The following is a 24425-nucleotide window of genomic DNA, read 5'->3' on the forward strand; positions in this document are numbered from 1 at the left end:
CGGTGGGGTAGTCATACTTGCGCTTGAGGCAGTCGATCATGAAGCAGGTCACGGCTTAAGACAGAAGACGGCGCGAGTAAGTTAGAAAAGGTTGGAAACGAGACGCACAAAAAATAAGATGGAGTGACTTACTACCTAGGCGCACGACAGGCCGGATCCATGGCGGTCCACGAGAGGTTTGCGAGAGGTGGCATGAAGGACCCGGTTTGGATTGAAATAGGATCGTAGAGTACTGTAGATTCAGAGTACACAACCTTGAATTGTATAACGGTAATATAATTATCGCCTATGAGGCCAAGTCGTACTTGCAGTAGCACTTGGATGTCGGGAGTCAAGATTCGACTTTTTCCCTGTTCCAGGGCCACATTCAGGTCGAACGCTGGGTGCCACTCACGTCAAAATTCCACATACGGCGGCAGCCACTGTTCCATGGCCACACATTCATCCCCTCCAAAACACTGTCATCACCAGTCTTGAAAACTGCAACGGGATATTGCTAGGGCTCTGTGTCAACGTCTTTTGCGCTTGTTATATCATCTAGATCCCTCAAGTGACCATTTGGAGGTCTTCACGGATTCACCGACGACTTGGGCGTCTTTGACCGTCTTCCTTTTCTGACGTTCTACCCTCGAGACTTCAGCTTCCTTGGGAAACCATACTGCTATTCTTCTCGACTATACATCGCTCTTGGTCTCCAATGGACGAACCAATAACGAAGCGTCTCCACGTCTCAGGCCTCACGCCATCCATCACCCTCGCCGACCTCTCTACAAGACTCGGCATGTACGGTTCCATCACCTCTCTCGATAAATTTGGAGAAGTAGATGCGTTGGGACAGCCGAGGAAGTTTGCGTATGTGACGCTAGAGACCACGAAAGGAAAACTGGGAAAATGTGCGTCGTTATCAAGACTGCTTGTTTTCTTGAAACTCACATCCATTTTTTCCCTTTCTTTTTCTTTTCGCGGGGTCTGGGGGTGGACACGATATTGATATGCAGGTATGAATGTGCTTAGCGGATCGACGTGGAAGGGCGCGAAGTTGAGGATCGGAGAAGCGAAACCCGACTTTCGTGAACGGTACGTCCGCTCTTACTCCAATCGACCGACTATCCTCATCCATCCATCCTTTACTTCATCACCACTTATCGCCGTCATCGTCACCATCACCATCACCATCGCATACCCACTCTGTTCTACTCTATCCACACAACGCAGTATCGTCCGTGAAAATGCGCCTACCGAACCCTCCGACCGCCCTAAAAAACGTCCCCGTCTCGCACGTGGCGTTCAAGGCGTCCACGCTCCCTCCATGGATCCCATAACGCCCTCCACCGTCGAAGAGTACGCTCATAAAGGGTGGTACGTCACGCCTCTCGGTAGACTCATCCGTCCGATGCGTATGCGACCCGCTCGACCGCTCGATCCGCCTGTCATCGCTACTCCTCCGAAGGATAAGAAGGAGGATAAGAGGGACAGGGAGAAGAAGAAAGGAAAGGTTGCAAAAGATGGAGAGGGAGAGGGAGAGGGGGACGAGAAGAAGAAAACGAAGAAGAGGAAGAAGGTGCCGGATGTGAGAGCGAGGAGGAAGACGATCGATCCGGTGAAGTATGGGAGTACGCATGTTATTGGGGCGTTCTTGGGAGGTGGTGAGGGTGCTGGTGTGGCCCAAAATACGCCGCCGGTGGAGGATGAAGTGAGCGATAGTGAGGAGAGTTCTTCATCTTCATCTGAGGAGGAGGAGGAGGACGACCACAACGCTAAAAACGACCATCCCGATACTGCCCTCAAACATGCTCAGCCTTCAGTACAACCTCCTCCTCCTACCGTCCTACCTCTTCCAAAATCGACGATACCCGTTCTTTCGCTAGCACAATCACCTCCGCCACCTCAATCACCAGCAACGGACATTACTCCCGGAGACGAACTGACAGCCGAGAAGCTGAAGTCGTTGAACCTGCTACGCTCTATGTTCGGAGAGGACGAAGGTCAAGAGGATTGGGGCGGGGCGGAGAGCATGTCAGATGTCGATATGGACGTAGACGTGGATGGAAATGAGCCGCGCGGAATGGCAGCAGACGGAGATGGTGAGGCGTATGAAGTCGTTCGCCGCGATGGGGGTGCCAAACTCCGGGAAGGGAATATCGATGTAGATGATGAAGCCGAAGGGGATGAAGAAGAGGAGGAGGAGGAGACGGAGGAGGATGAGGAACCGAGTCAAACGGAGAACGGGACACAAGAGAAGAAGGGGCAACCCGGCGTACAGATCACGAAGTTAAAGGACTTATTTGCGCCGAGGGAGGAAGAAGGTTCGTCTTCTCCAGTCAATATTCATATTCGGCCGATATGTTGCTAACACTATACCCGTCTTTGTAGCTGGGTTCTCACTGTTGGGTCACCTCGACCTCGAACTCGACGAAGACATGGATTTCGAGTTCGGCCTACCCTCCTTATCTACCGCCGCTCCTTCCACCATCGTCACCACCACCACCGCCGCCGCTCCGATCTCATCCCTCACAACTCCCAGCATCATCCCAACCCATCAAAAGACCGGTACCTCACAACAAACGCTCACCCTCGACCCGTCCCTACCCCTCTTCTTCCCCACCACTTCCCAAACCGGACCTCGCAACGTGCCGACCAATATGCGACCGGGTGCGTGGAAGGACATGTATGGGTTTTATAGGACGGATGATGAGGCGACGATAAGGCAGAGGTGGGAGGAGAGTAAGGGGGAGTTGACGAGGGAGTGGAAGAGGAGGTATAGGGAGGGGTTGAAGAGGAGGAGGCGGAGAGGGGGTGGGGTGGGTGATGTGGATTGATATCACTATGTTGGTGGTTGTCTACGAGAAAAAAGTCTGCTTTTTTGAATGCCATGGGGGCCAAAACTGCAAGGTTTGTTGCCACCCGCTGAGGGCTCCCGCCACCCGTGTTTCGACTGCAAACTGCGTGACAAACGCGTTACGTCACGCGTTTTCTGCGTTACCCGAGTCACGTCATGGAGATACTTTCCCGTTCACGTCCTTGGTCTGAACGTTTGATGTTCAATATTCAAGATCGACCGTCATCATTGTAGTCATTGACATTCGTCCCTACGCAAGCCTTGAACACTTGATCAATGGTGGACGGAGTTATCTCTTCTTCTTTTGATGACGCTCGTCTGTCCAAACATCCTTGTTGTAACGCTTCGTCCGTATCAAGAAACCCGTGGGAGTGCCCCTTCGGCGAGCATTTGTGACGCCGGACATCGTTTCGATTTCAATGGAGGTTGACTGCATGCTCAATGCGTTCTAGGGCCTCTGCTCACGCGCTCACGGCGGGTCGTACGCGTTCATCGAGCCGCGTTACGAGCAGAAGGTGCGTTGTGAGTGCCATGTTCAGAGTTCTTCTTCTGAGTCTCACTCTTCCAGCAGGCACCGTCAAGCGCCACTTTAACATCTCTCTGGCGTTGTGTCTCGCTATGTAGGTGGTGCTGATAGTCTCTATTGTCATTGTTTCTTGTTCGGTGAATCCATCTTGATGATATCGCTCATATGCGTCTCACGCCCATCTGCGCCACCCCCGTGCATAACGCGCGTGAATACCGGCGGACATAGGACATTGAGTGGGCTATCCGGTACTAGGTCCTCCGTAAGTTCCTATTCACGGCGTTCACAATGTGTATCTTCGTATGTCCACATCTGCAGACTCTTTGGACTTTCCGTAGATGGTGGCGTCACAGTCTGCATTGTGGTGCCGGGCTCAAAGAGTGTGAAGATGCGAAGAACGCTTTTGAACACAATGCACAAGGCAGCCATCTGTTTCACTTGGTGGCTTTCCTTGATCGAGAGCGGTATCTTCGAAGTCGATGATGTGATTGCCTCGGGTGCAATCATACGAACCTTTGAGGACGACTGCTGCATGTGCATCGATGCCTTTTCAGCTCATCGAGTGTACTCGGACTTTGCCTCGTCAATATCTATCTATGTTCGAGCCTTTTGCAACTTAACATACTCTCCCTGCGCGACCTCAGGTGGAAGGCCTGCGAGACGTGTATGTCACCGGGTTGGAATCTGCGGTTCCTGTTGTACTCGTCCAAAACAGAACTGTCTTCTCAAGGTTAGGTACCCGCGTTCTGCGCACACAATCGTCATATTTCTCTAACGAGCAATCTGATACCCCCGTTCTGTTGTTGGTGGATCGTCTCCCGGTTCGCGGTAGACTTCGACGCCCGAACGCTGTTCCGTGTCTTGCGCCCTGCTATATTCGTCTGACAGCTCGAATGATGTGTGGCCCTGTTCATCTGCTTTATATACTGTCCTGTCTCCGCTCGTCCCCCGACGCTTTCTAGCCGTCTTCCCATCTCTTCACCCGAAGTGGGGTTGCTATCGCTTGTATCCATGTGCAGACTCTTGAGCAGGCTGCTGGTCCTCTGTCTTATGTCTCTTGCGGTAAACGCAAGCACTTTCGACCAATGCCTCACCTCTATCCGCGCGCTTCCGGACGGGACGGATGGGATCGTGGACAATCACGGCAATCCAGTCAACATCAGTTCCAACGCGACCGCCATCTCCTACGGCCTCTGCAAAGAAGTCTGCGGACGCGACTCTGGTGCTTTCGAATGGTCGGTCTTCTCTCAGCAATTCAGCGCCTGGCTCCTCCCATGGTTGGCCCTCATATCACAACTCCCGTTCGGTGCAAAACATCGATCCGACAACGTCATGTCTATGCTTCTCACAGTGGGATCGCCCGTGCTTGGCGCCTACTCCCTAGCGCTCACTGTGCTCAACAGCCAGTGGATCGCGAGGAGGTTTTCTGGGTTCAAGTACCCCAACGTGGGTCTTGCGGTTAGGGCGCTCAGCAGCCTTCAGCAGGTGCCGTTGGAGGTTTCAGCGGAGTACGGAGTGCTAGCCAGCATGGTGGTATTACCAGAGAATAACGAATGGTGGACGGAGCTGGTGGAAGGGTTGGATTATATCCATACCTGGAGTATATCCGCGGCTTCGTCTATTGCTTGGGTTGTGATTGCCTATCTGTTTACGGTGATCGGTGAGTCGATCGACTTTTAACCCTATATGAAAAGCGAATTGATAGTTTCGTTGTTGGTATCAGATTCATTTGCGAATGTCTCCGAAAATATCCAAGCGAATGGTCAAGGCGTCGGGTCCGTCTGGCTGTGGCTTCTACCCATCGGTGAACTCTCAAAAACCCCGATAAGGAGAAGCTCTTCAGCGAGGCTAACATAACGCCCCCTTGTAGTGATTGGCTGGCTTCAAGTTTCTCCAAAATGCGACTTCGACCGCGTCGCACAAGCACTCGAGAAAGCCAACAGAAAGGCATATCTCGCCGATTATCCCAACCCAGTCCCCCTTTCTCATAAAACCGGACGTCCAGCCTTCGTTTTGCAGCATTATCGACGTGGTTCCGTCCACCGTGATGAAGAGTCCTCCGCTCCCATCTTCAACTACGCTCGCTTTTTCCCTTGGGTACACGCCGTCGAACAGGTTGCAGAGGCGTTCGAGAGGGCGTCAGAGAACGCGTTGAGCCACGTACCCGTAGGAAGAGATGTCCCATGGGCTCCATCTGACGTGGGTGTGCATGGCGATAATCGGAAGGGTACTCTGGATGACGTTCAGGCGTACTGTGGCCCTGGTCCAGGGGTATACGCAGATGAAGTCATGGAAGTTGACGATCAGGACAAATCGGCGGGAGATGGAACGAGTACGAGGTCGATGGATAGTGCTTCTGTCGCGCTTCCAATGACTACGATCAGGAGTCATCCCGTATATCGCGCCAGCAGGCCGCGGAGGGGTAGCCCAATCGGTAGGTGGGGCTCGGACGTCTGGACGAGGGTTATCGTGGCGTCCGCACTCGCGTTGTCTTTACAGTGGGGAACGACCGGTGCTGCTTTCATGATTGTCGTAAGTGTGATTATAAAATTTTATCCCTCGTGCTTGCTGACGTCTAAGTACAGTGGTTCACTCCGACCAAAGGCCTCGGTAGGCATACGTTCTCCCGCGTCCAATTATATCTGAAACTAATCACATCCACCTCAGGTTGTCGCAGCGGCGCCTATCTCCTCTACGGCCTAATCTCCACCCTCGTCTGGCTCATAATGCTCCTCTCCTCCATCTTCGCACACTACTCCCACCTCCCGCACCCAAACTCACAGCACCTCCACCTCCGCGGCGTAGTAGACGAAACCGCCGCTCGGCTCTCCGTCGCCCTTCGTCGCATCGGCAAGTTCGTCGCGACGCTGAACGCGGTGTGGATCGTGGTGATTTGTTTGTTCCAGTTTAGCAGCTTTTTCGATAGATGTTATTGCGATAGTAGTGTGATTGGGCTGGGAAAGAGGGCGTTTTATACGTTGTTGTTGACGGAGGAGGATATTCCGGTGTTGAGAGGGGCTTGGATTGGTGGTACGTTGTTCTACTACTTATTCGATTTTGTGCGGACTATTTGAGCTGATCGTGGTGTGATGTGTGATGGATGTAGCGATCGTCTTGGCTCTCGGGAGCGCGTTTTCTTTTGTTGGTGCTATTATCCTCGTGAAGGACCCACCTCTCCCGGATTCATGAGATGGAACCATTCGGCCTCGCTTTCGTTGTGTGTTGTAAAGTATTTATTTATAAGTTTCAGTATCCTACTTGTATATGCTGTCATTTGACTCTGGAGTATCTCACTGCTACTATGCGGCGCACCCTTTCTCTCTCGCGCGATGTTGACCTGATACTGTCTTGTTTGGGAATCTGGTTTCCCTCAGCCCATTGTTGGCCGTTATTAATAGTTGGCCCATTGTCGGCTGAGGTTGGCTTCCCAAGTCGGGTCTCCACTTTCCTAGTCTCCCACAGTCAGACCTAGGGAGTACCACTTTCCTAAATCCTCTGAATCAGCTATGGGTAGTTATCTTTATGGCGGTTGACGCAAGTGGATCGTGCCTCCTTTTATAATATTTTATTATACGTCTACGATAGTATTTCTCTCAGGATTTTGATGGAGTAGAATCTCGAACTCGAGCTCCGATTTGTATTTGTACTGAGGGCTGTATAGGTGAAGAAAAAACGTTGCTGTAGGTTGCGGCTGCACCCAAAATCGCGTGACGTCCAAGTTCGCTGTGGACCACCGCAACGTCAGGTAGCTGACGAACAAAGAGACAAAGGTAGTACATTGTGTTCTAATTCATTACAATATGTCCGTATGGTAGCACGATTCAGATACAGGGAAATACACTGACATACAGCCGCACGAGGTCTTAGGTCTACAAACGAATAATCAACTACACAGCGTGTATGGTGAGCGGTATCGGTCCCGGTAAGGGAATATATAATTAGTACAGAGATATAACGAGGAAGCATCGTTCGATATGAATAACTGAGAATAGTCTTAGTGTGATGTGATGAATACGTTAATGGATAAAAGAGTGAAAGAGTGAAAGAAGGGAAGTCCGAGTATGAGGCGGCGCACGGGACAGTATAATAGGATCAGAAGCTCGGAAGCGGGGGATTGATGACGAGGCTGAGGGCGCCGACGAAGGCGACTGCGCTCCCGAGAGCAAGCACGATAGCTGCGTAACACAAACGACAGACGATCAGAAACGTATTCACAAGAGAGAAAAACAAAAAATCACTCACCGCCAATCCAAGCCCCCCTCAACGGCCCCAGATCCGCATCCGTCAACAGCAACACATCATACGCCGTCCTCCCCAAGCCCAACACGCTACTATCACACCAACACCTATCGAAGAAGCTGCTGAACTGGAACAGACACGCGACGACGATCCACATCGCGTTCAGTGTTGCTGCGAGCTTGCCCAGGCGACGGAGGGCGACGGATAAGCGGGCGGCGGTGTGGTTCACGACGACGCGGAGTTGGGGGTGGTGAGAGTGGGCGTGTGGGAAGTGCGCGTATTGGGCGAGGATGGAGGAGACGAGCATGATGAACCAGACGAGTGTGGATACGAGGGCGTAGAGGAGATAGGCTCCGCTGCGACAACCTGAGGTAGATGACAGAAACGTTACTTGATCAGCTCGTATGTTAGGACACTAACGGGATGAAGCACCTACCAAGGCCCATCGTCGGTGTGAACCACTATAATTAAAGACGCAGGCTATGAGAACGAGAATTGTGACCCAAATAAAGGAGAGACGACTTACGACGACAATGATTGCAGCGCCGGTAGTTCCCCACTGTAAGAACAGAGCCAGCGCGGAGGCCACTACAACCCTCGTCCAGACATCCGAGCCCCAACGACTAATCTTTCTCTGCCTTTCCTTCCCCTTGTTACTCTCCTGGTAACTCGACCTGCTACTGACTGAGCCTATCGGGATGACCACAACCGAAGACATCTCCCTCACGATCGCGTTCGCGCACTCCCGTATCTCCGCCTCCTCATCTGGTTCCCCCGCCCTCTGCCCATCAGGACCGACCCGACAATACCGCTCCACATCCTCCAAGATCCCCTTCCTGTTCGGCTTCGCCACCTTCCCCATCTGTCCTACAATCCATTCCTTTGACCCATTCACTGGCTTATTCGCCAACGCATTTTCCGAAGCCATATGATACGCTTCTGCGACCTGTTCCACCGCGTGAACCCAAGGAAAGAAACGAGCGTAGTTGAAGATGGGGGCTGATGATTCTTCGTCGCGGTGGACGGAGCCAAAACGATAGTGTTCGAGGGTGAAGGCACGGTGGCCTGTGCGGGCGGAAGCGAGCTGTGGGGTATCCGGGTTAGACGTGGCGAGATAGGCGATCTTATTGGCTTTGTTCATAGCTTGAGAAACACGGTCGAAGTCGCATTTCGGCGAGACCTGGAGCCAGCCTATGACTGAATGGAGTATCAGAGATGAAGGAGAGAGAATGAAGAAAACAATTATCGCGTACCGATGGGAAGCAACCACAGCCAGACGGATCCCACGCCTTGACCATTCGAATTGATGTTCTGTGTCACATTGGAGAACGAATCTGGAACGATGAACACAACAGTTAGATGAAAACCTGAGATAGTCCAGGCGTTTGTACTCACCGATCACGGTGAACAAATAGGCAATCACTACCCATGCGATGGATGATGCCGCCGAAATACTCCACGTATGGATATAATCCAACCCGTCCGCTAATTCTTTCCACCACTCATCGTTCTCCGGCAAGACCACCACACTCGCCAACAGCCCATACTCCGACGACACCTTCAGTGGCACCTGCTGCAAACTGCTCAGCGCCCTGACCGTATAGCGCAGGTTCGGATACTGAAAGCCCGAGAACCTCCTCGCCAGCCACTGTGAGTTCAAGACGGTGAGTGCGAGAGAGTATGCGCCGAGGACCGGCGATCCCACAGTGAGAAGCATGGACATGACGTTGTCGGTCCGAAGTTTGGCGCCGAAAGGGAGTTGGGAGATGAGGGCGAGCCATGGTAAGAGCCAAGCGCTGAACTGTTGAGAGAACACGGCCCACTCGAAAGGACCGGAGTCGGTGCCGCATGCGCTCTTGCAGAGGTCGTAGGAGATGGCGGTAGCGTTCGAACTGATGCTGACGGGGTTTCCGTGATTATCGAGGAGACCTTTTGTTCCATTCGGCAGCGCTTGTATGGTCGCGAGACATTGGTCAAAGTTGACAGCGCGAACGCCAGAACACATGAAGAATAGAAGTACGAGGCCATAGAAGGGGGTGTGCCGAGCTACTTGCATGGCTGACAGCACTGATGAGCTTGGTATAGAGCGGGTACGCGTCGAGGGGGTCGTAATAGTCAGGAGAGGCGGGACATGGACGGAGGACAAAGAGGAGAGATGGCGGGAGCTCGAAACGAGGGTATATGAGCGAATCCCGTGAGATCAAGAGTCACATCAACAACGACGTCTGATTCGAACCGCGCAGGTTGAAGGCACCCGGGCCAAGTAGCACAGCATCCAAAGAACGGCCTTGATATAATATAAAAGAGAGCCTCAGGCTACGTAGTCGGCACAGCAGTGTCGACAAGGTGGCGGTCATGTAGTCGGGCGTAGCGTCGCTTCTGGTCCTCGGACCCAGTACTTCGTATCTAAACCGACTACCAGGCCTTCAAATCCGCCAAGGTCGATATTTCAGATATTGAAGCAGCGTGAACTGCAAAATATCCATAAGAAGTTATAGACATGTCAAGGATAACTTGCCTGTGATAAGGCAAAGGCGATGCGTCCAAGTTCCGTTCGACTATCGTCGTTCCTGACGAGATCAACGGGGGGAATGAAAATGCAGAACTGACAGCTCGGCAGCGATATCGCGACATTTGTCGCGACAGCCTCAAACAAGCTTCAAACCCGGGTTTACTGCCCCTGTGTGGACCGGTGAGTCTATGTATAAGTTGACGACTGTATTGTTTCCCTCGCAGCATCATGATGTTAGTTCCCGCTGTTCGCCCTCGATCCAGCCGTTCAAAAGACAGGTGAATGTGTCTTACAGAAAGATTTTGGGAAGACTGCAAGACGATTATCGAGCGGAAATGTCGGCATGCAAGAGTAGATCAAGGTTGGAGAAGACCAGGAGTCAGTAGAGAGAACTCGGGAAACAGTAGTCAACTCGGAGCACGGTCGATTGGAATCTAGCAGATGCGTGGGAGCTATGGGCAATGTCCGGTGTGGCCCAACTGTGGCATCCGGGGCAAGTGCATGTAGTTATTAAAATTTGAGCGAGAGTACGAGGAGAAAAAAATGTACAAGATATGTAGGAGACATTCTGAGATAGATGGATTTCGTACATTGAGAAATTAAAGCAAGAAGAAGACCCAATGACCTTTCATGCCCTCCTCTTCCTTCTACTGGTATTCTTCCTCTTCTTCCCTTTGGATCCCAGAGGCCGACCAGGCTTCAGCCCCAGCCCACAAGTCTTCTCATGCTTGTTACGAGGATCACTGCGAGCAAATCTCCTACCACATTCGACCCCTTTTCTGCACATAAAAGGTTTCTCCCCGGTATGCGTCTTCATGTGCCGCCTGATGTCTCGTTTGAGCTCTTTTTGACAAATTTTGCAAATTTTGGGCGACCCCGACGTTTCTGCCTCTATTTCGTTGTCCTCCTCTTCCTCCTCTTCCTCCTCCACCTCTTCATCCATTCCATCATCTTCTGTATCTGTCTTATTATCAGCATTTGCAAGGTGTTCAAGCCTCCATTATAACTTACCATGATCCTCAGTGCTAAGCCTGGTCTTGGGGAATTCCCCATATCCAGTCTTGGGTTGAGCATGTAAAGTTTGTATGGAGGAATGGCCTGTGCTTTTGTGAGGACCAGACAAGCCTCAGCATAAATCCCCAACAACTTGCCTGTGGCATTCTTGTTTAATTCTTTATTTTTTCCACCCATAAGCGGCAGGTTCGCATCGTCCTCGGAACGCTCGCGCTCGCCACTCGCCACGGACGCTTCGTCTCCCATGCTTTCATCTTCGTCATCTTCCGCCAACTCTTCAACCATCTTCCCATCCTCGACGAACGCAGACGGACTACGCGCGAACACGGTCTCAGATGCGACGCTGTAGGGAGTAGTGTCGCGATAGAGTGGAGATGTGGCGCAGATGGTCGGCGACGCGGGTAGCAACGCCGCCAACGCGATGGCATCTGCGACGCGCTCATACGCGAACTCAGACGCGTACGGCGACGCGTAGGACGAGACAGGGAGGGGAGCAGGACACCCGGGAACGATGGTTTCTACCATGGTGCCGGGCGTGATGTCGAGTTGAGGTGGCGCGTCGTGGGTGATGTCGCGGAGAGGCTAGTCATCGCAGGTGCGTTCAATAACGCGTCATTTTCTTTGTTGTCTGCGCTGGACAAGGGATCATACGCACCTGCTCTCCCATATCGATGGGCCTGAAGCCTTCGTCGTTGATGATGGCCGGCGCAGGCTCGTAGCCCTACATGTTCGAAGAGGTCTGAGCTGAGTACCAAACCTCTGATGAATATCCATGATACATACGAATATCACGCCCAGAAGGGCCAATTCTTCAAGCTCGTTGCGTTCTTCATCATTGCCAGACACGACAGTGTCCATGTTGGGCAAGAAGAACGTGTTCATCGCGAAGGACGCGTCGTCGCTGTCGCTGACCATGGCGTCGACCGTTCCACCATACGGAGCATCATTGGCCTCATCGGGGCACATGTCTGACAACATGGGTATGTTGTCGGACATGTAATGACCTAATCGAGTCCAATCACGATCCTGGTTAGAGGCAGTTTGAGCAGACATGGTGGTAACGAGGAGAGTCCAGGAAAAGGGAGGACAAACGGACACTTCGCTTCGCGTCTGCCTGAAGGGATTTCCACACGCCTTATGATTTCATTACCACTTCCTCAGATAGCCCTCTCGCTCTCCGATAACCCACCATCTCTGCACATCGGTGAGCCGGACCCTTTATTTGCACTCACAACCACCAACTCAATTATAGAAGTTCACGGATCAGTTCACCCATTTCACGATCCCCGTGATGGAGGCGTTGAAGTCGTCGTCAGACAACGAGTGCACTCCTTATAAGGACGCGTTTTAGCCATCATCTTTTCTCGAACGTTCGACTTGAATTCGCAACGCGTCTTCCAGGGTCATGTAGTCTGGGCCACACTGGTGCCACCTGAACGTGTCACTCTGCAATGTGATGGAGGCGACCTTCAGCTCCTTGCAATTTGACGAAATTATGCTTTTTATCGCGGTCGTCAAGGTCTTGGCCATTAATGCTATGGCGTAAAAGCATCGTTACTCCCAGCTTGTGCTGTACAGCGTCGGTCGCTCGTCGACTTCGAATGATACCGTCCGTTCAGCCTTGTTTATCTTGCACGTTACCATTTCCCCCTCCAATCGTCCAGGTCATTTGAATCGCTGTTCTTCAACGTCAGAGCCGTGACGAGATCATTGTGCAATCATGTAGATACTAAAGCTACAGCATACAAGTACTTGAATAACAAACTGTCCAATAAATCGGGCTACAGGAGATGTAAATATGAGGGTATCGATGCGTCTGAGCCACTCATGTCCATGTAAAGTATCGATGCGTCTGAGCCACTCATGTCCATGTAAAGTATCGAGCGTCTACGCCAAAAAGTCCAAAGAACAATTACCAAAAGCGTCAAGTTGCGAACAAAGAGAACAACGGGGAAGTGATTGCCGACTATGACTCCGTATCTGGCAGCGGTGGATCAATCACCGTCAACAAGACAGCCTCGTAGATGAAGGCACTCCCCAAAGCGAGAACCAGCGCTACACAAACCCATTCATTAGAAGCGAGGACAACGAACTGGCAATTCTGAAAGGACTTACCCCCAATCCATGCAGTCCTCAACCCGGGAACCACATCCGGTGTCAACTTCAGCACCACATATGCATCCCCCCTCCGACTAAAAATACTGCTATTACAATAACACCTATCGTAGAACGTGCTGAACTGAAGCACGCAGGTCGTCACGATCCACGTCGCGTTGGCCGTTGCAACGACCTTGCCGAGTCGACGGAGGAATATGGCGATCCTTCCAACGAGTTTGGACCGGTGTTCGGAAATACGGAGGTGCCGTCTGGATGGGCGATCAGAGAGGGATGGATCATTGAAGCTTGAGTAGTGGGTGAGGAAGGAGGATACGAGCATAAGGAACCAGACGATTGTGGCGAGGGAGGCGTAGAGGACGAAAGAGGCGCTTCGGCAGCCGAGCCCGGTGGCGGGAGTGAACCACTGAACTCAAATTGACAAATCAGCAATACAAAACATGGTTTATAGCGTAAGGACATACCAGAGCAACGACACCGGCGCCGACAGTGCCCCATTGAAGGGCGAGTCCAAGTAGAGAGGCAATGAACATCCTCTTTAAGACTTCATGGTCCCACCGAGGCGTGCGTGGCTCTTGAGAATGTTCACAATCCCGTAGCATGGCCATACTGTCTTCTCGGGGATGGACGCTCGTACTGCGGGGAGGATACACTGCTCTTGTTGGTGCCAGAATAGTAGTGCAGTATCGCTCGACCCGAGCCAAGCTCCCCATCCGCTCATCAGACTCACCCACACCGGGCACGATAGCTACCACGTCGGCACCTACGTCCCACCTCACGACGTCCGAATTCACCGGGACGTTCATTTCCCTATTCTCCGACGCATACCAGAACGTCTCCGCTACGGTTTCTACCGCGTCATTCCAAGGTAGTACTCTGGCGTAGTTGCATATCGGGGCAGAACTCTGTTCGTCACGGAATAAGGAGCTGCGACGGCGGAATCTTCGAAGAGAGAAGGCACGTCTACCGGAGATCTTTGAAGCGGGAATGGGAGTAAACGGATCAGATGTAGCGACGTAAGCAACCTCGTTGGCTTTATCGAGGGCTTTCTTGACGCGGTTGAAGTCACATTTCGGGGATACCTGAAGCCAGCCTACGACTGAAAAAAGTCGAAAAGTGAGTAACTACAATATTTCAGACAATCTCGAAGAAGACGTACCAATCGGTAAAAGCCATAAGAAAACAGCGCCAACGCTCTCGCCGTTGGAATTCAAATCGCTCAGCGCGTCTGCGATCTGGGAGAACGAGTCCGCGACAGTAAACAGATAGGCAACGAGCACCCACGCGATTGACGCTGCCGCTGACACACTCCATGTGTGGATATAATCCAATCCCTCCGCCAAATCCTTCCACCACCTATCATTCACCCTCAAGACCACCAAGCTCGCCAACAACCCTTCTTCGTGCTCGCCAAGTCCGGTGGCCATAACCTTTAATGGCACCTGTTGCAGGCTACAGAGGACGCTGACCGCTTCCCTCGTATTCGGATATCGCGAGCCATTGAGAGTTGAGAACGGTCACAGCGAGCGAATAACCTGCTAGAGCCGGTGATCCGACGGTGAGCAGGACAGACATGATGTTGTCTGAGCGAAGACGAGCGCCGAAAGGAAGTTGAGAGAATAGCGCGAGCCATGGTAGCAGCCATGCGCTGAACTGCTGAGAGAAGATGGACCATTCGAAGGATTCGGCACCAGATCCGCAGGTCTGGGTGCAGGTATGGTAGCTGACGGCTGTGGCGAGGCTAGCGTTCGTGACGGGATGGTGAAAATTGTCGAAAAGGCCCGAAGTGTTGGTGGAGTTTTGGACTGTAGCGAGACATGCGCTCCAATTGGTAGAAGAAAGGGCGGTGGTGGGTAGGGAAATGACAACAACAAAAAAGATGACGACTCGCAAGAGGATGGGGGGCATGTCAATCAAGAGTTTGGGTTTGATAGAAAGTCACGAGCAATGTCGGCTCAACTGCCTACTCACCTTAAGTAGGCCGCGTCAAACACCATAGGACGGCATATCACCATCTCTAGAACAAAATGATTCATGAGGCGCCGCCACCGCAGAGCATCCAGGTGCGCAAAGACGACGCCACAAATAGGCAAGGAGAACCTTTGGGGAATCTTCAGCAACATCATTGTGATCGCAGTTAGGTCTGGGATAGCAGAAACTATGCCTATGGGAGCAATCCCTCGCACGGAAGGAAACTGATTCCGTCCGCCACTGATGCAAACAAACCAGAGTGCCAGATTCAAAACGGGCGCCACATTATTGACTCGGGTGCATTGAGCACAAATGACTCCGCTTTTGCTCCGCTTGAAGATGTGACTGCGCAGAAACAAGGCAGTGGGATTCGTGGAGTCGGAGCATCGCATGTCAAGCCGATGTCAGCCAAAGTACTTCACCTAAGGAGTGTTCCTATGGGCTGCGTTATAGCGGGAGATACCAACTACGCTCCATTCAAAGGAAGGCAGGACTCGGAGTCAGAATACAAAATGAGAGAAAATGGACGCACTACTGCCGCAAACGCGATAGAGCACTGGCAAAGCATATGAACTCCGGTAAAAGTCCAGCAGGGCTCGCCTTTGGTCATGCTTAGCATCAGAAGAACTCGGACGAGAGAAGCGTCCATGTCAGGTATGATCATACTCAGAGCAACATGTAAGGCCAAGGCAGCGATCCGGAGCATGAACGGCGTCGCCAAGGCCACCACAACTTTTCATATCTCCTTGCTCGTTATCCAGTCAAGGTACTTGACATTGACGCAAAGAGTGTCGATCGTCCAGCGGTGTCCTCGTCTTGGTTGAGCGTTATCGCGAGCTAGAGCCTAATTGACTATGTGCAGTCTGCTATGCACATATTGATCGCTCAAAACGACGTACTGGCCTGGTCGAGGACTGGGAGAGCTTTGACCGGCTTTCACATTGTCGTGGCATGCCAGAGTGTGGCCGTGCCCATGTCCGTACTGCAAACCACAGTGTGATGAGCGCTGTTCGAAAAGCTGGAGATCTAAAAGAGAACAATAAGTCATTCACATGGCAGATGTTACCGTTTACAAGCCAAAGTCGGTTGGGAGTAGCGGAGCTGCTCAAAGCGTCTGTTCTCCGATTCATCCCGGCGGAGGCCACACACTGAAACTCGAGGCAGTGTCCCTGTTCAGTTTCTCCTCCATGTAAAAGATGCTGGAGAAGACGCTCTTCGTTGCTAAGATCAAGAGTGACCTCTGCTGGTAAAATTCGAGAGTCAAAAACTGCAAAGAATGTGGCACATTGAGAAAAAGGAGTCAGGACAGCTCACATGCTGGTTCAGTGCCATGAGCCTGGATTGAACAGGCGACCTCCAGAACTTCAGTCTGTTGCTCTCCCAGCTGAGCTATCACGGCAATAAAATTAGAAAGCTATCTATTTTTATAATGGCATTAGTATTTGCATTTTGTGCGGCTCACCCGCGCCCGGTTGCGATTCCGCGTCACTGTGATCCGCGCATTGTTCAACTTTCTGCTTCTGCCCACCATCTCGCCCGCTCGCCACTGACACCACCGTCGTCGTCGTCAACGACGTCGAGCTCGAGCATTGTTGCTTTTTCTTCCCTTTCATGCCTGCTACTCGCTCGAACACTCGGCTTGGCCATATGGCCAGCAGCCCCGATATATTCGCGTCCTCCCCTGAACCACCATCTCGTCAGACACGCGCACCAACACATATTGATTCAATCGACGTGATTATTATCTCGTCTGACGACGAGGATGTAGCTCCTCCACCAAAACGATCTGCCCCGAGAGCGAAGTCAGCGAAGGCAAAGGGAAAGCAGCGAGCGCACGCTCCGGACCACGTGGTCGATGTGGAGGTTGTTATGGATAAGGCTAAGGGGACAAAGAGGAAGGGGTCTGGTGGTGAGGGAAGCTCGAACGAACGGGACCCGAAGAGGGCAAAAGATGTGTGTATCTTGTTTTTCTTCGCTCTCCGTTTGGCGCTTGTGCCTTCATGCTCACTAAATGTATCATGTCGTCCAGGATAGCGACGAGATTGCGCGGCTGAAAGAAGAGCTAAAGAGGTCGAAGGAAGAACTACAGAAGGCGAGGGAAGAAGTGCAAGATGCAAAGATTAACATGGCCGTATCCAAAGCCGAGGAGAAGGGTGCGAAGAAGGTGGCACAGGAGGCAGTGGCGAGAGCTGCTGCCGTTGAGCGCAAGGCAAAGGTGTCAGATTCTCAGGTGTGTTCTCCGTTTCATGACCATAAAACTTGCATTGAGGCCAGTCCAGGGCGTCTCGGCCGATGTCCTCGAAGACATCGTCACCTGCGAAATATGTACTCTCAAGATGTGGCACCCCTATGTGTACGTGCTCGCTATAATTAGTCCTTGACATCTTCATAACGTCTTCGCCATTTCATCAGACTCCCGAACTGTGGTCATGTATTCTGTCAATCCTGCCTAGCCGACTGGCTCGAAACCGCAGCCACCCAGTATCGTACCACCCATCCCGAATGGACACCACACGCCCCTTCACATAACACCCTTGGCCTCGTCCCCGCCGACGAAACTAACCCAGATCCACATAACATCCTTGCCATCCTCAGCTCCCTCAGTATGCTACCGGCGCACATGCGAGTAGCCATCAACATACCAGAAAATCGTACGCTGTGGACACTTATCAACGGTGGAGTCGGTTTCGGTGTGGGGGCGGGGCCCAAGTTCTCGTGCCCGACCTGTCGTATGGATGTGAAAACGAGACCGGTGGAATGCTTTAGGATCAAGGACGTGACGAAAGCACTGGGCGATGTGGTTGGCGACAGTGACCCGGAGGAAGAGAAGGTAAAAGAGAAAGGCAAGAGAGGAGCTAAAGGAAAGGCTAAGGCGAAGGTGACGGGCGACGCCGTGTGGGATGCATTTTTCGGGAGGCGGCAATGATCAAGAGGATAGCTTTTCACGGTTTTTGTTCACTGCATTTTGTTTATTCTGTCATATTAGCGTCTGTTTTCCTCCGTGCTGGACTAGGTCGCCACACCGCTCCGTTCCCGGTATCATCGTCCCGCCACTTATGCAACTTATATTCTTATCACGCACAGTCCCTTTCTTGGTGTTTTCGACACGTTTAACTTACCGTTTGTAGCTGCCTCTTTATACACGAGGCTATGATGTGTCTCCTGTAGTGTACTCGCCCCCACTTATTCGACTACGAGACTGAGGCGGAGCGGAGCAATAAAATATCTCAGAATTGTGCTTTCATCCATCGGGTGTCTTCCGCTAGTATGCGATTTTGTTACCATAGCAGGTAAAAGTATACGACAGACACCAGTTTGCGGCTCAGATAATGAGCCTATGCGAACGCGTCTTCCCGATTCTGAATTGACAATGGGTATATATATGCACATTCCTCTCGGTCACATCACCTAGTAAAATCAACAATCACAGCTTCCGACTCCTGCACGACCACATTCGCCACACCACCACTGACCGCCACGCTCTCCCCCGTCTGCTCTCCGCTAACCTCACACCCACTTCCAAACGTCATCCCTCCACCAATCGTCACAGCTCCCACCTCAGCACCTCCCTGTCCAATAGTAACGCCAGCGTCTTTCGCAGTCAACCTCACCGCCGTCGCCTTACTCAGACTACTCGATAGGCCACTGAGTTGGACGGTCTGGTTTGAGCGGGTACCGGTCCCGTCGAAGTAGTTCGAGTTGTAGATGAGTGTGCGGAGGAGGGTGTTGGAGGAGGAGTAGACCGCGTAGACTGCGACGGCGCTAGAGTCGGTGGAGAGTTCGGAGATGGATGCGCCGTCAGTACCGAGGAATTGGGAGACAAAGTAGGCGCCATAGTAGGGTGCGTTTATTACTGTCGTGTTCCAGAAGCAGTATGCCTACGCACATCCATGAGTGAGCGAGTTATACTCGTGATGACTGGAGATCGGGGAGCTTACACAGTTTCCGATGGTGCCTTGGTGGAAGTAGAGCCTGTCGACGCCATTCAGAGCCGCTTGGAGAACGTAATCGACGATCCAAAGTCCCGCGCCGAAGGTTGGACTGATACCACCTCCTCCACACGTAGCTGGGAGGAGAAGTAGACGGTAAGCAAATAGTAGACGGTGAATGAGCAGAACAACGCACCAGAGTTTGTCTCGCCGAGGAAGAACTGCTTGCCCTGACCGTGGGCAGCTACCGCGTCGGGTTTGAAGCGACTCGTATACGACGCGATCCCTCTATATCGAAACGCACCCCCCGTTAAGAAGCACACAGTACTACAGGGTCTCTAATGGGACTCACGAATGACTCATCAACGAATTCAAATCTGTGCTGGCACCTCCGCAGGCGCTTTGAGGGTACGAATGAATCGAGAACGTCTTGACAAAATCGATAGCTGAGCCTAGGATCGGTATAAGCCCTTGCGCGCTCCAAGTCGGGAATGAGATGTATACTGCGGCTTGGAAGATGTTTCCGACCTGTTTAGGCAAGGATACAGGTAAAGCCGGCGTGTGTGGGTGGGTAGACATGGCAAACGCACTGAAGGAGCTAATCCTGTTTCCCATTCCTTTTGAGATTGACCATCTGTGGTTGGAGTCCAACCTCCAGACGAGGGTATGATAGGTGACCCACTTCCATATACTATTCACGCCGTGAGACCAACCGAAACGTTCAGCGGCGCTCATGCAAGGACAGAGGAACAAAACCCTAAGAAACACTCACAATCTGGCTCGTTCCCCAACTCAATCGCATACAAATTGGACATCGTGTCCTGTGCTTCCGCCGCCGCGGCGCCTACATTGCTGATATCGTTCAATTGTCGGTTGAACCCGATGGTGACATCTCCGGATAAGTCAGCTGCAAGGTCGAAGAAGGAAGGACCATATGTTAAAGAGGTGGGGGCGTCTGCAGGCGAGGCGACGCTATAGTTTACTGCTCTGGACAAGCTGGGGTCGTATGTCGCTCGGTCTCTGAGTTTGATGCCAGTTAAGATATTAGCATCATAAGGAGCCGGAGAGGTGGATGTACGCACTGAGTAGTACCGCCAATGCGAACCGCAGGGTGTGCGCCACGAAGGGAGGCGATGTTGGCGAGACAGGTGGATGTGGCTGAGAGGTCGGTATATCCAGGGAAGGCGAAGAATTCAATCGATACGCTTAGTAAGGAGGGATCGACGGTCGATGCATTGGAAGGAGCTGTCTGGGGGACGGTGATCGCGTGTATGCTTTGAGCTGCAACGACCAGGAGAACGAGTAGCTCGAGCACCTGGAAGGCCATGTCAATATGATGCTGTCGATGCAAGGATAGAGGGAAGCTCGAGAAGGAAGGGGCATCCTTGTGAGATATAAGAGGTTTTGAAAGGCGATGACAAGGCACTCATCCGAGAAATTGACGTTTATTCTCAGAGATGCGGCGGTCCGACAAGGCAGACCAGGCGTAGAGAGCAAGGGGCGGAGACTGACGTAGCTGGGATAATCCTTTCAGGGCACCTAACGCGTGATCATACACAGTGTTGAAGAGTCCGCATAGCGATAGGACTCCGAAGATAGAACGACCTGGTCAAGAGATGCAGTGAGACTGGTCTTGTGCCAGTAAGGTACAAATATCCATGTCGTATTTGGAAGTTTTCTCGAAAAGTGATCATCCGAAGCATAGGCAGAGTAAGAACGAGTATGTAGTTGACCTTGAGGTGTGGGAGGTCTTGTGCCACGAAGATGGTTGGCTCGTGGGCTTCTCCGGAATTGTTCCCCGCTGAAGGTAAGTGCATCCGGACCGAGACTCCTCCATCAAGCAGAAGTCCACCCGACACAAGCACGTGACGTACACTCTCAGAAGGAAGGATGCGGTGTTGTCTTCCAGAGAAGCATAGTCAGACTTCGAGCATAAAAAGAGAGCTTGAAGAATACGTTCAGCATAGATGAAAGCAAACGACCAGTATATATACCATCGGTACCCTTACACTGTGGCTTCCGAACAGTTCGGCAAAAGAAACGAAGTTGTACCGCCTGATGACATGGGAGAGGAAAGCGCTGGCCCTAAATGCTCGTAGTTCACCTAGAATGAGAGGGTTTGAGATGTGAAAGGTGTAGCGAAAGGCTGAGAAAGTTTCGTCGAGGTTCGACCCATTCGAGGTGTTAACGCATAGTAAAACTGCGACCCCTTCACCGCGAGCAAACAGAAGCACATGCGGCAGACTTACGAAGACCCATAGAAGCTCACAGATGTAAGTCATTGAAAACAATGCAGCGTTCCATTCCCTTCAAAACCAGTACCACCAACAGAGACAGACCCAACACAACATGTCCAACGAGCGCACAAGACCAGACCCCTAAGCACAACGCAGAAGTCCACGGATCGAGAGCACCAAGCGAGAGCTAGGACCTAAGTCGTCGGCACGAGAAACTGGGAAACTAGCTATACATGCACCTACAATCCAGTCCGTTATCCGTCCAGACATCCACGCAAAACACCACACCAGCCAATTCAAGAATTCAAGATCAGTTTTCGCTGGATCTCCAGAGACACGAGTGAGGATGGGACGCACAATTTTATATAAGAACCTCCAAAAGAACATGATGCCTATAAGCCCGCTGAAAAACTGCGTCGGGAACACTAGACGTAGGAGATGACCAGAATCGGAACATCCTATGGACTGGGGCCGCTGGCGGAACTCGACGGTGGTGGAGATAAAGACGAACACGTAGAGGACCGAAAGGAAGAGTTGAACCCATGCGTTCGTGCAAAGGGACCTGGTAATATCAAAGACGCAATTTGTTAGCCAAAACATGATGATGATATAGACGTGAGGTGAGGTGAGGGGCGGTGGCGCCAGGAATGAGCGTCGAGAGGAATGAAATGGAAGGGGTGGGTATGAATCATGGTACGTACTTGGCTCGACGCATGATCAGCGGCATGACAGCCAGGAGCTGGAGGAGAGCAGGTAAGAGGATGATTGCTTCGAAGACGAAGAGTTTGAGGCATGCGTGGCCTTGGTCCAATCCTTCCAGATGACTTTCTCCCGTGGTGGGCGATTTGTAAATCAGAGGGATTGCGATACTGTATATTATAAGCTACGTGTATATTCAAGGACGTCAGCATGAATGTGACAGAGCAATGATAGCGCGTGCAGGTCCGCAGACGGGGAGGTTGGGGAAAGGGGAACATGGCGAAGGGCATGATTCAGAGGGACAGGCTTACGATTATGGTGGCCAAGACAGTATCAAGCAAATCGAACGGCTCGAACATCAACTCTACTGGCAGCGATCTGCAAGCGTATATGGATCAATAAAGGACACCTACCAAACCGAAACAAGAAGTGGGCGATCAAAGCTAGAAATGACTCACTCTCCCCGCGACCTAGTATTAACCTGGGCCAGTTCAATGTCTCGCATCCTCTGCGAGAGCGAAGAACTAAGACGAATCGATTGATCGCGGTGGTATGTCGAAGACATAGAGTGTACTTTGATAGGTTAGTAGATGTATGACGCGCTGGTCAAGAGAGAAGGGAAGGATCGCTGCTGCCTATCGTCCTTCTCCTCGATCTTATATAGGCCAGGAGGCACAGCCGCTGTGGCGGGGGATGTGCCAATCGATAACAGGCCTTTGTGTGAGACGAATAAGGAAAAAAAAAAGCGTGCTTATCTGGTCTGTGGCGTGTGTCTGGATGGCACAGCCGGAGTACAAGGAAGAGGACAAGGGGCGACCACACGCAATCGCGAAGCGATAAGAGATAGTGTTCGATAAAGATAGAAGGGGTTATGCAGTCCAAAGACCATAATTTAGGATATTCGAGTACAAGCTCACAGTAACAAGTAGCCCTAGTGCCAGAGCCCCTTGGAAACGAAGCAAGTACTATGCTTCCCAGTCTGAATCACTGCCATCCCTGGTAACCTTCGTGTTGCTGGCTGTTTCTTTCTACCAGAAGCAATCAAGATGTGGGCGTAAAAGTCATAAAGAACAGAACAAGCCGTAACACTATTGCGCCACACAGTGCGTAGCGAGGGGCGTGGAAGACACAGACAAAGACCAAAAAGGCAACCGGGAAGAAGAAGAACAATAGGCAGCCACGTGCACGTGGCCCGGACCCCAGGATGTAGTTTCCGGCTCTCGCCGAGCACCGACTGGCATGAACTTGATGCGCTCCTGCGCACACCCTAAGCAGTTACCTGGGTCTCGTTGGACAAGGTTATCGACAAAGCGACCCCGCACGAATCGAGATGCAGCACCTTCAAATTCGCAGAAAGATGCTCGGTTCCGTCTTTGCCAGTGGAAACCATACGACGATCTCCGATTCCTCTTTCCCGCCGTCAGACTTTCGCGCCACACATTACTGTATCTTCGTGTTCAGAGCTCAGATATTTCTATTTCTCTCGCTATAACTTCCCGCATTTCTACATGGAAGAATTCAAGGAGGACTTTTCGTCTCGACCCCTTCGTAAGGCTTCCATATGGTTTGATCTTGCGGAATTGCACCCCCGAGATATCATTGTAGACGGAACGACCAGCCATTATTAATTGGGCAACGGCTTTATTATAACGATAGTAAGGATTTGGGGTAGGTGGTATGTACGGCCCGTATTGGTCGTCTCCAGAATGGGATCCAGTCTTAGATCAGTAGAAGAGGAGCTTGTGGCCACGGCGGGAGGACACTAGGGCAATATTTATCCTCAACGGAGAGATGGTGGAGGCTGATTCATGCTCTTCGTAAGGTCAGCTAGAGTGCTGCAAGCAGGGGATATTATCTCTCTACAAGAAGCTCCGAAGCGAGGGATGTTCCACGCCGTTATGAGTGAGGTACTCGCGGGATGCGTGGAGTTCGAATATGACAAAGCTCAAGCCGCACTTTCTTTCCAAGTGGGCCGTGGCCCAGAGGATTTTCTCAAGGTTTCACTTGGCACTGGAACCTCATGCTTGTTCTTTCGTCACATTATAATTATATTGTGCTTCTATGTTAATATTCTTATATTTAGTGGCCATACAAACAAGAACTAGGGCGCTCACGGGAATGACGGAAATGGCGCGTTGATACCCACCTGATTTTCAATCAGTATCGTGAAGACCTCAAGGCTATACATCGTCACAGGTTAGCATCTTATAGCATCATCACCACGACTCCCCCATGAACCTAAGCCCTGAGCGCTAATCCCCCACCTCGCACCAAGACTAACGCTCAAGAATTCTGCATCACAAGGAACGACCCCAATCAACACGGGCATCATGATCACGGATGT

The 24425-nt window shown here is 51.8% G+C and overlaps 7 protein-coding genes and 1 non-coding gene across 8 annotated transcripts; 3 read left to right on the forward strand and 5 right to left on the reverse strand.

The window, feature by feature from the left end:
* The first annotated feature begins 460 nt into the window (after positions 1–460).
* Positions 461–2847, forward strand: STEHIDRAFT_172916 (uncharacterized protein). The gene is made up of 3 exons (XM_007310849.1): positions 461–893; positions 999–2306; positions 2374–2847. Exons 1-3 carry the CDS (start codon positions 698–700, stop codon positions 2817–2819), a joined length of 1950 nt encoding a protein of 649 aa, XP_007310911.1. The 5' UTR covers positions 461–697; the 3' UTR covers positions 2820–2847.
* A 1568-nt stretch (positions 2848–4415) lies between these two features.
* Positions 4416–6439, forward strand: STEHIDRAFT_68909 (uncharacterized protein; the record flags this gene model as incomplete). Its single annotated transcript, XM_007310809.1, has 6 exons — positions 4416–5025; positions 5089–5169; positions 5236–5614; positions 5774–5897; positions 5951–5975; positions 6033–6439. The coding sequence occupies 6 exons, from the start codon at positions 4416–4418 to the stop codon at positions 6437–6439; spliced, it is 1626 nt and encodes a 541-aa protein (XP_007310871.1).
* A 798-nt stretch (positions 6440–7237) lies between these two features.
* STEHIDRAFT_150819 (uncharacterized protein) lies at positions 7238–10321 on the reverse strand. The gene is made up of 6 exons (XM_007310850.1): positions 9000–10321; positions 8858–8938; positions 8131–8801; positions 8041–8065; positions 7608–7970; positions 7238–7540 (listed from the first exon to the last, which is right to left on the reverse strand). The coding sequence occupies exons 1-6, from the start codon at positions 9658–9660 to the stop codon at positions 7458–7460; spliced, it is 1884 nt and encodes a 627-aa protein (XP_007310912.1). The 5' UTR covers positions 9661–10321; the 3' UTR covers positions 7238–7457.
* Positions 10322–11007: 686 nt separating this feature from the next.
* On the reverse strand, positions 11008–12183 carry STEHIDRAFT_172918 (uncharacterized protein; the record flags this gene model as incomplete). The annotated part of the gene is made up of 4 exons (XM_007310851.1): positions 11008–11076; positions 11128–11712; positions 11786–11851; positions 11914–12183. 4 exons carry the CDS (start codon positions 12181–12183, stop codon positions 11008–11010), a joined length of 990 nt encoding a protein of 329 aa, XP_007310913.1.
* A 913-nt stretch (positions 12184–13096) lies between these two features.
* STEHIDRAFT_116130 (uncharacterized protein) lies at positions 13097–15153 on the reverse strand (the record flags this gene model as incomplete). Its single annotated transcript, XM_007310852.1, has 5 exons — positions 13097–13185; positions 13246–13651; positions 13710–14344; positions 14405–14641; positions 14715–15153. 5 exons carry the CDS (start codon positions 15151–15153, stop codon positions 13097–13099), a joined length of 1806 nt encoding a protein of 601 aa, XP_007310914.1.
* A 1389-nt stretch (positions 15154–16542) lies between these two features.
* Positions 16543–16615, reverse strand: STEHIDRAFT_t312. The gene has a single exon. It is a non-coding gene; the product is annotated as a tRNA-Phe (tRNA).
* A 1133-nt stretch (positions 16616–17748) lies between these two features.
* STEHIDRAFT_126238 (uncharacterized protein) lies at positions 17749–18142 on the forward strand (the record flags this gene model as incomplete). The annotated part of the gene is made up of 1 exon (XM_007310853.1): positions 17749–18142. Exon 1 carries the CDS (start codon positions 17822–17824, stop codon positions 18140–18142), a length of 321 nt encoding a protein of 106 aa, XP_007310915.1. The 5' UTR covers positions 17749–17821.
* A 459-nt stretch (positions 18143–18601) lies between these two features.
* On the reverse strand, positions 18602–20605 carry STEHIDRAFT_105965 (uncharacterized protein). Its single transcript, XM_007310854.1, has 7 exons — positions 20228–20605; positions 19918–20165; positions 19736–19836; positions 19498–19673; positions 19342–19433; positions 19155–19282; positions 18602–19094 (listed from the first exon to the last, which is right to left on the reverse strand). The coding sequence occupies exons 1-7, from the start codon at positions 20470–20472 to the stop codon at positions 18621–18623; spliced, it is 1464 nt and encodes a 487-aa protein (XP_007310916.1). The 5' UTR covers positions 20473–20605; the 3' UTR covers positions 18602–18620.
* Between the last annotated feature and the right edge of the window lie 3820 nt (positions 20606–24425).

This window comes from Stereum hirsutum (assembly GCF_000264905.1).
Source record: "Stereum hirsutum FP-91666 SS1 unplaced genomic scaffold STEHIscaffold_22, whole genome shotgun sequence".
Classification (NCBI taxonomy): Eukaryota; Fungi; Basidiomycota; class Agaricomycetes; order Russulales; family Stereaceae; genus Stereum; species Stereum hirsutum.

Excerpts from the sequence above, each read along its gene's own strand:
- STEHIDRAFT_172916 (XM_007310849.1), top strand. The coding sequence starts at position 698 with ATGGACGAACCAATAACGAAGCGTCTCCACGTCTCAGGCCTCACGCCA. Across the intron at positions 894-998 it reads GAAAGGAAAACTGGGAAAAT|GTATGAATGTGCTTAGCGGA; the intron begins GTGCGTCGTTAT and ends ATTGATATGCAG. Across the intron at positions 2,307-2,373 it reads TGCGCCGAGGGAGGAAGAAG|CTGGGTTCTCACTGTTGGGT; the intron begins GTTCGTCTTCTC and ends CCGTCTTTGTAG.
- STEHIDRAFT_150819 (XM_007310850.1), bottom strand. The coding sequence starts at position 9,660 with ATGCAAGTAGCTCGGCACACCCCCTTCTATGGCCTCGTACTTCTATTC. Across the intron at positions 8,802-8,857 it reads GCTGTGGTTGCTTCCCATCG|TCATAGGCTGGCTCCAGGTC; the intron begins GTACGCGATAAT and ends TACTCCATTCAG. Across the intron at positions 7,541-7,607 it reads GAGGGGGGCTTGGATTGGCG|CTATCGTGCTTGCTCTCGGG; the intron begins GTGAGTGATTTT and ends TGTGTTACGCAG.
- STEHIDRAFT_105965 (XM_007310854.1), bottom strand. The coding sequence starts at position 20,472 with ATGGCCTTCCAGGTGCTCGAGCTACTCGTTCTCCTGGTCGTTGCAGCT. Across the intron at positions 19,283-19,341 it reads CCTCGGCGAGACAAACTCTG|CTACGTGTGGAGGAGGTGGT; the intron begins GTGCGTTGTTCT and ends TTCTCCTCCCAG. Across the intron at positions 19,095-19,154 it reads AAGGCACCATCGGAAACTGT|GCATACTGCTTCTGGAACAC; the intron begins GTAAGCTCCCCG and ends GGATGTGCGTAG.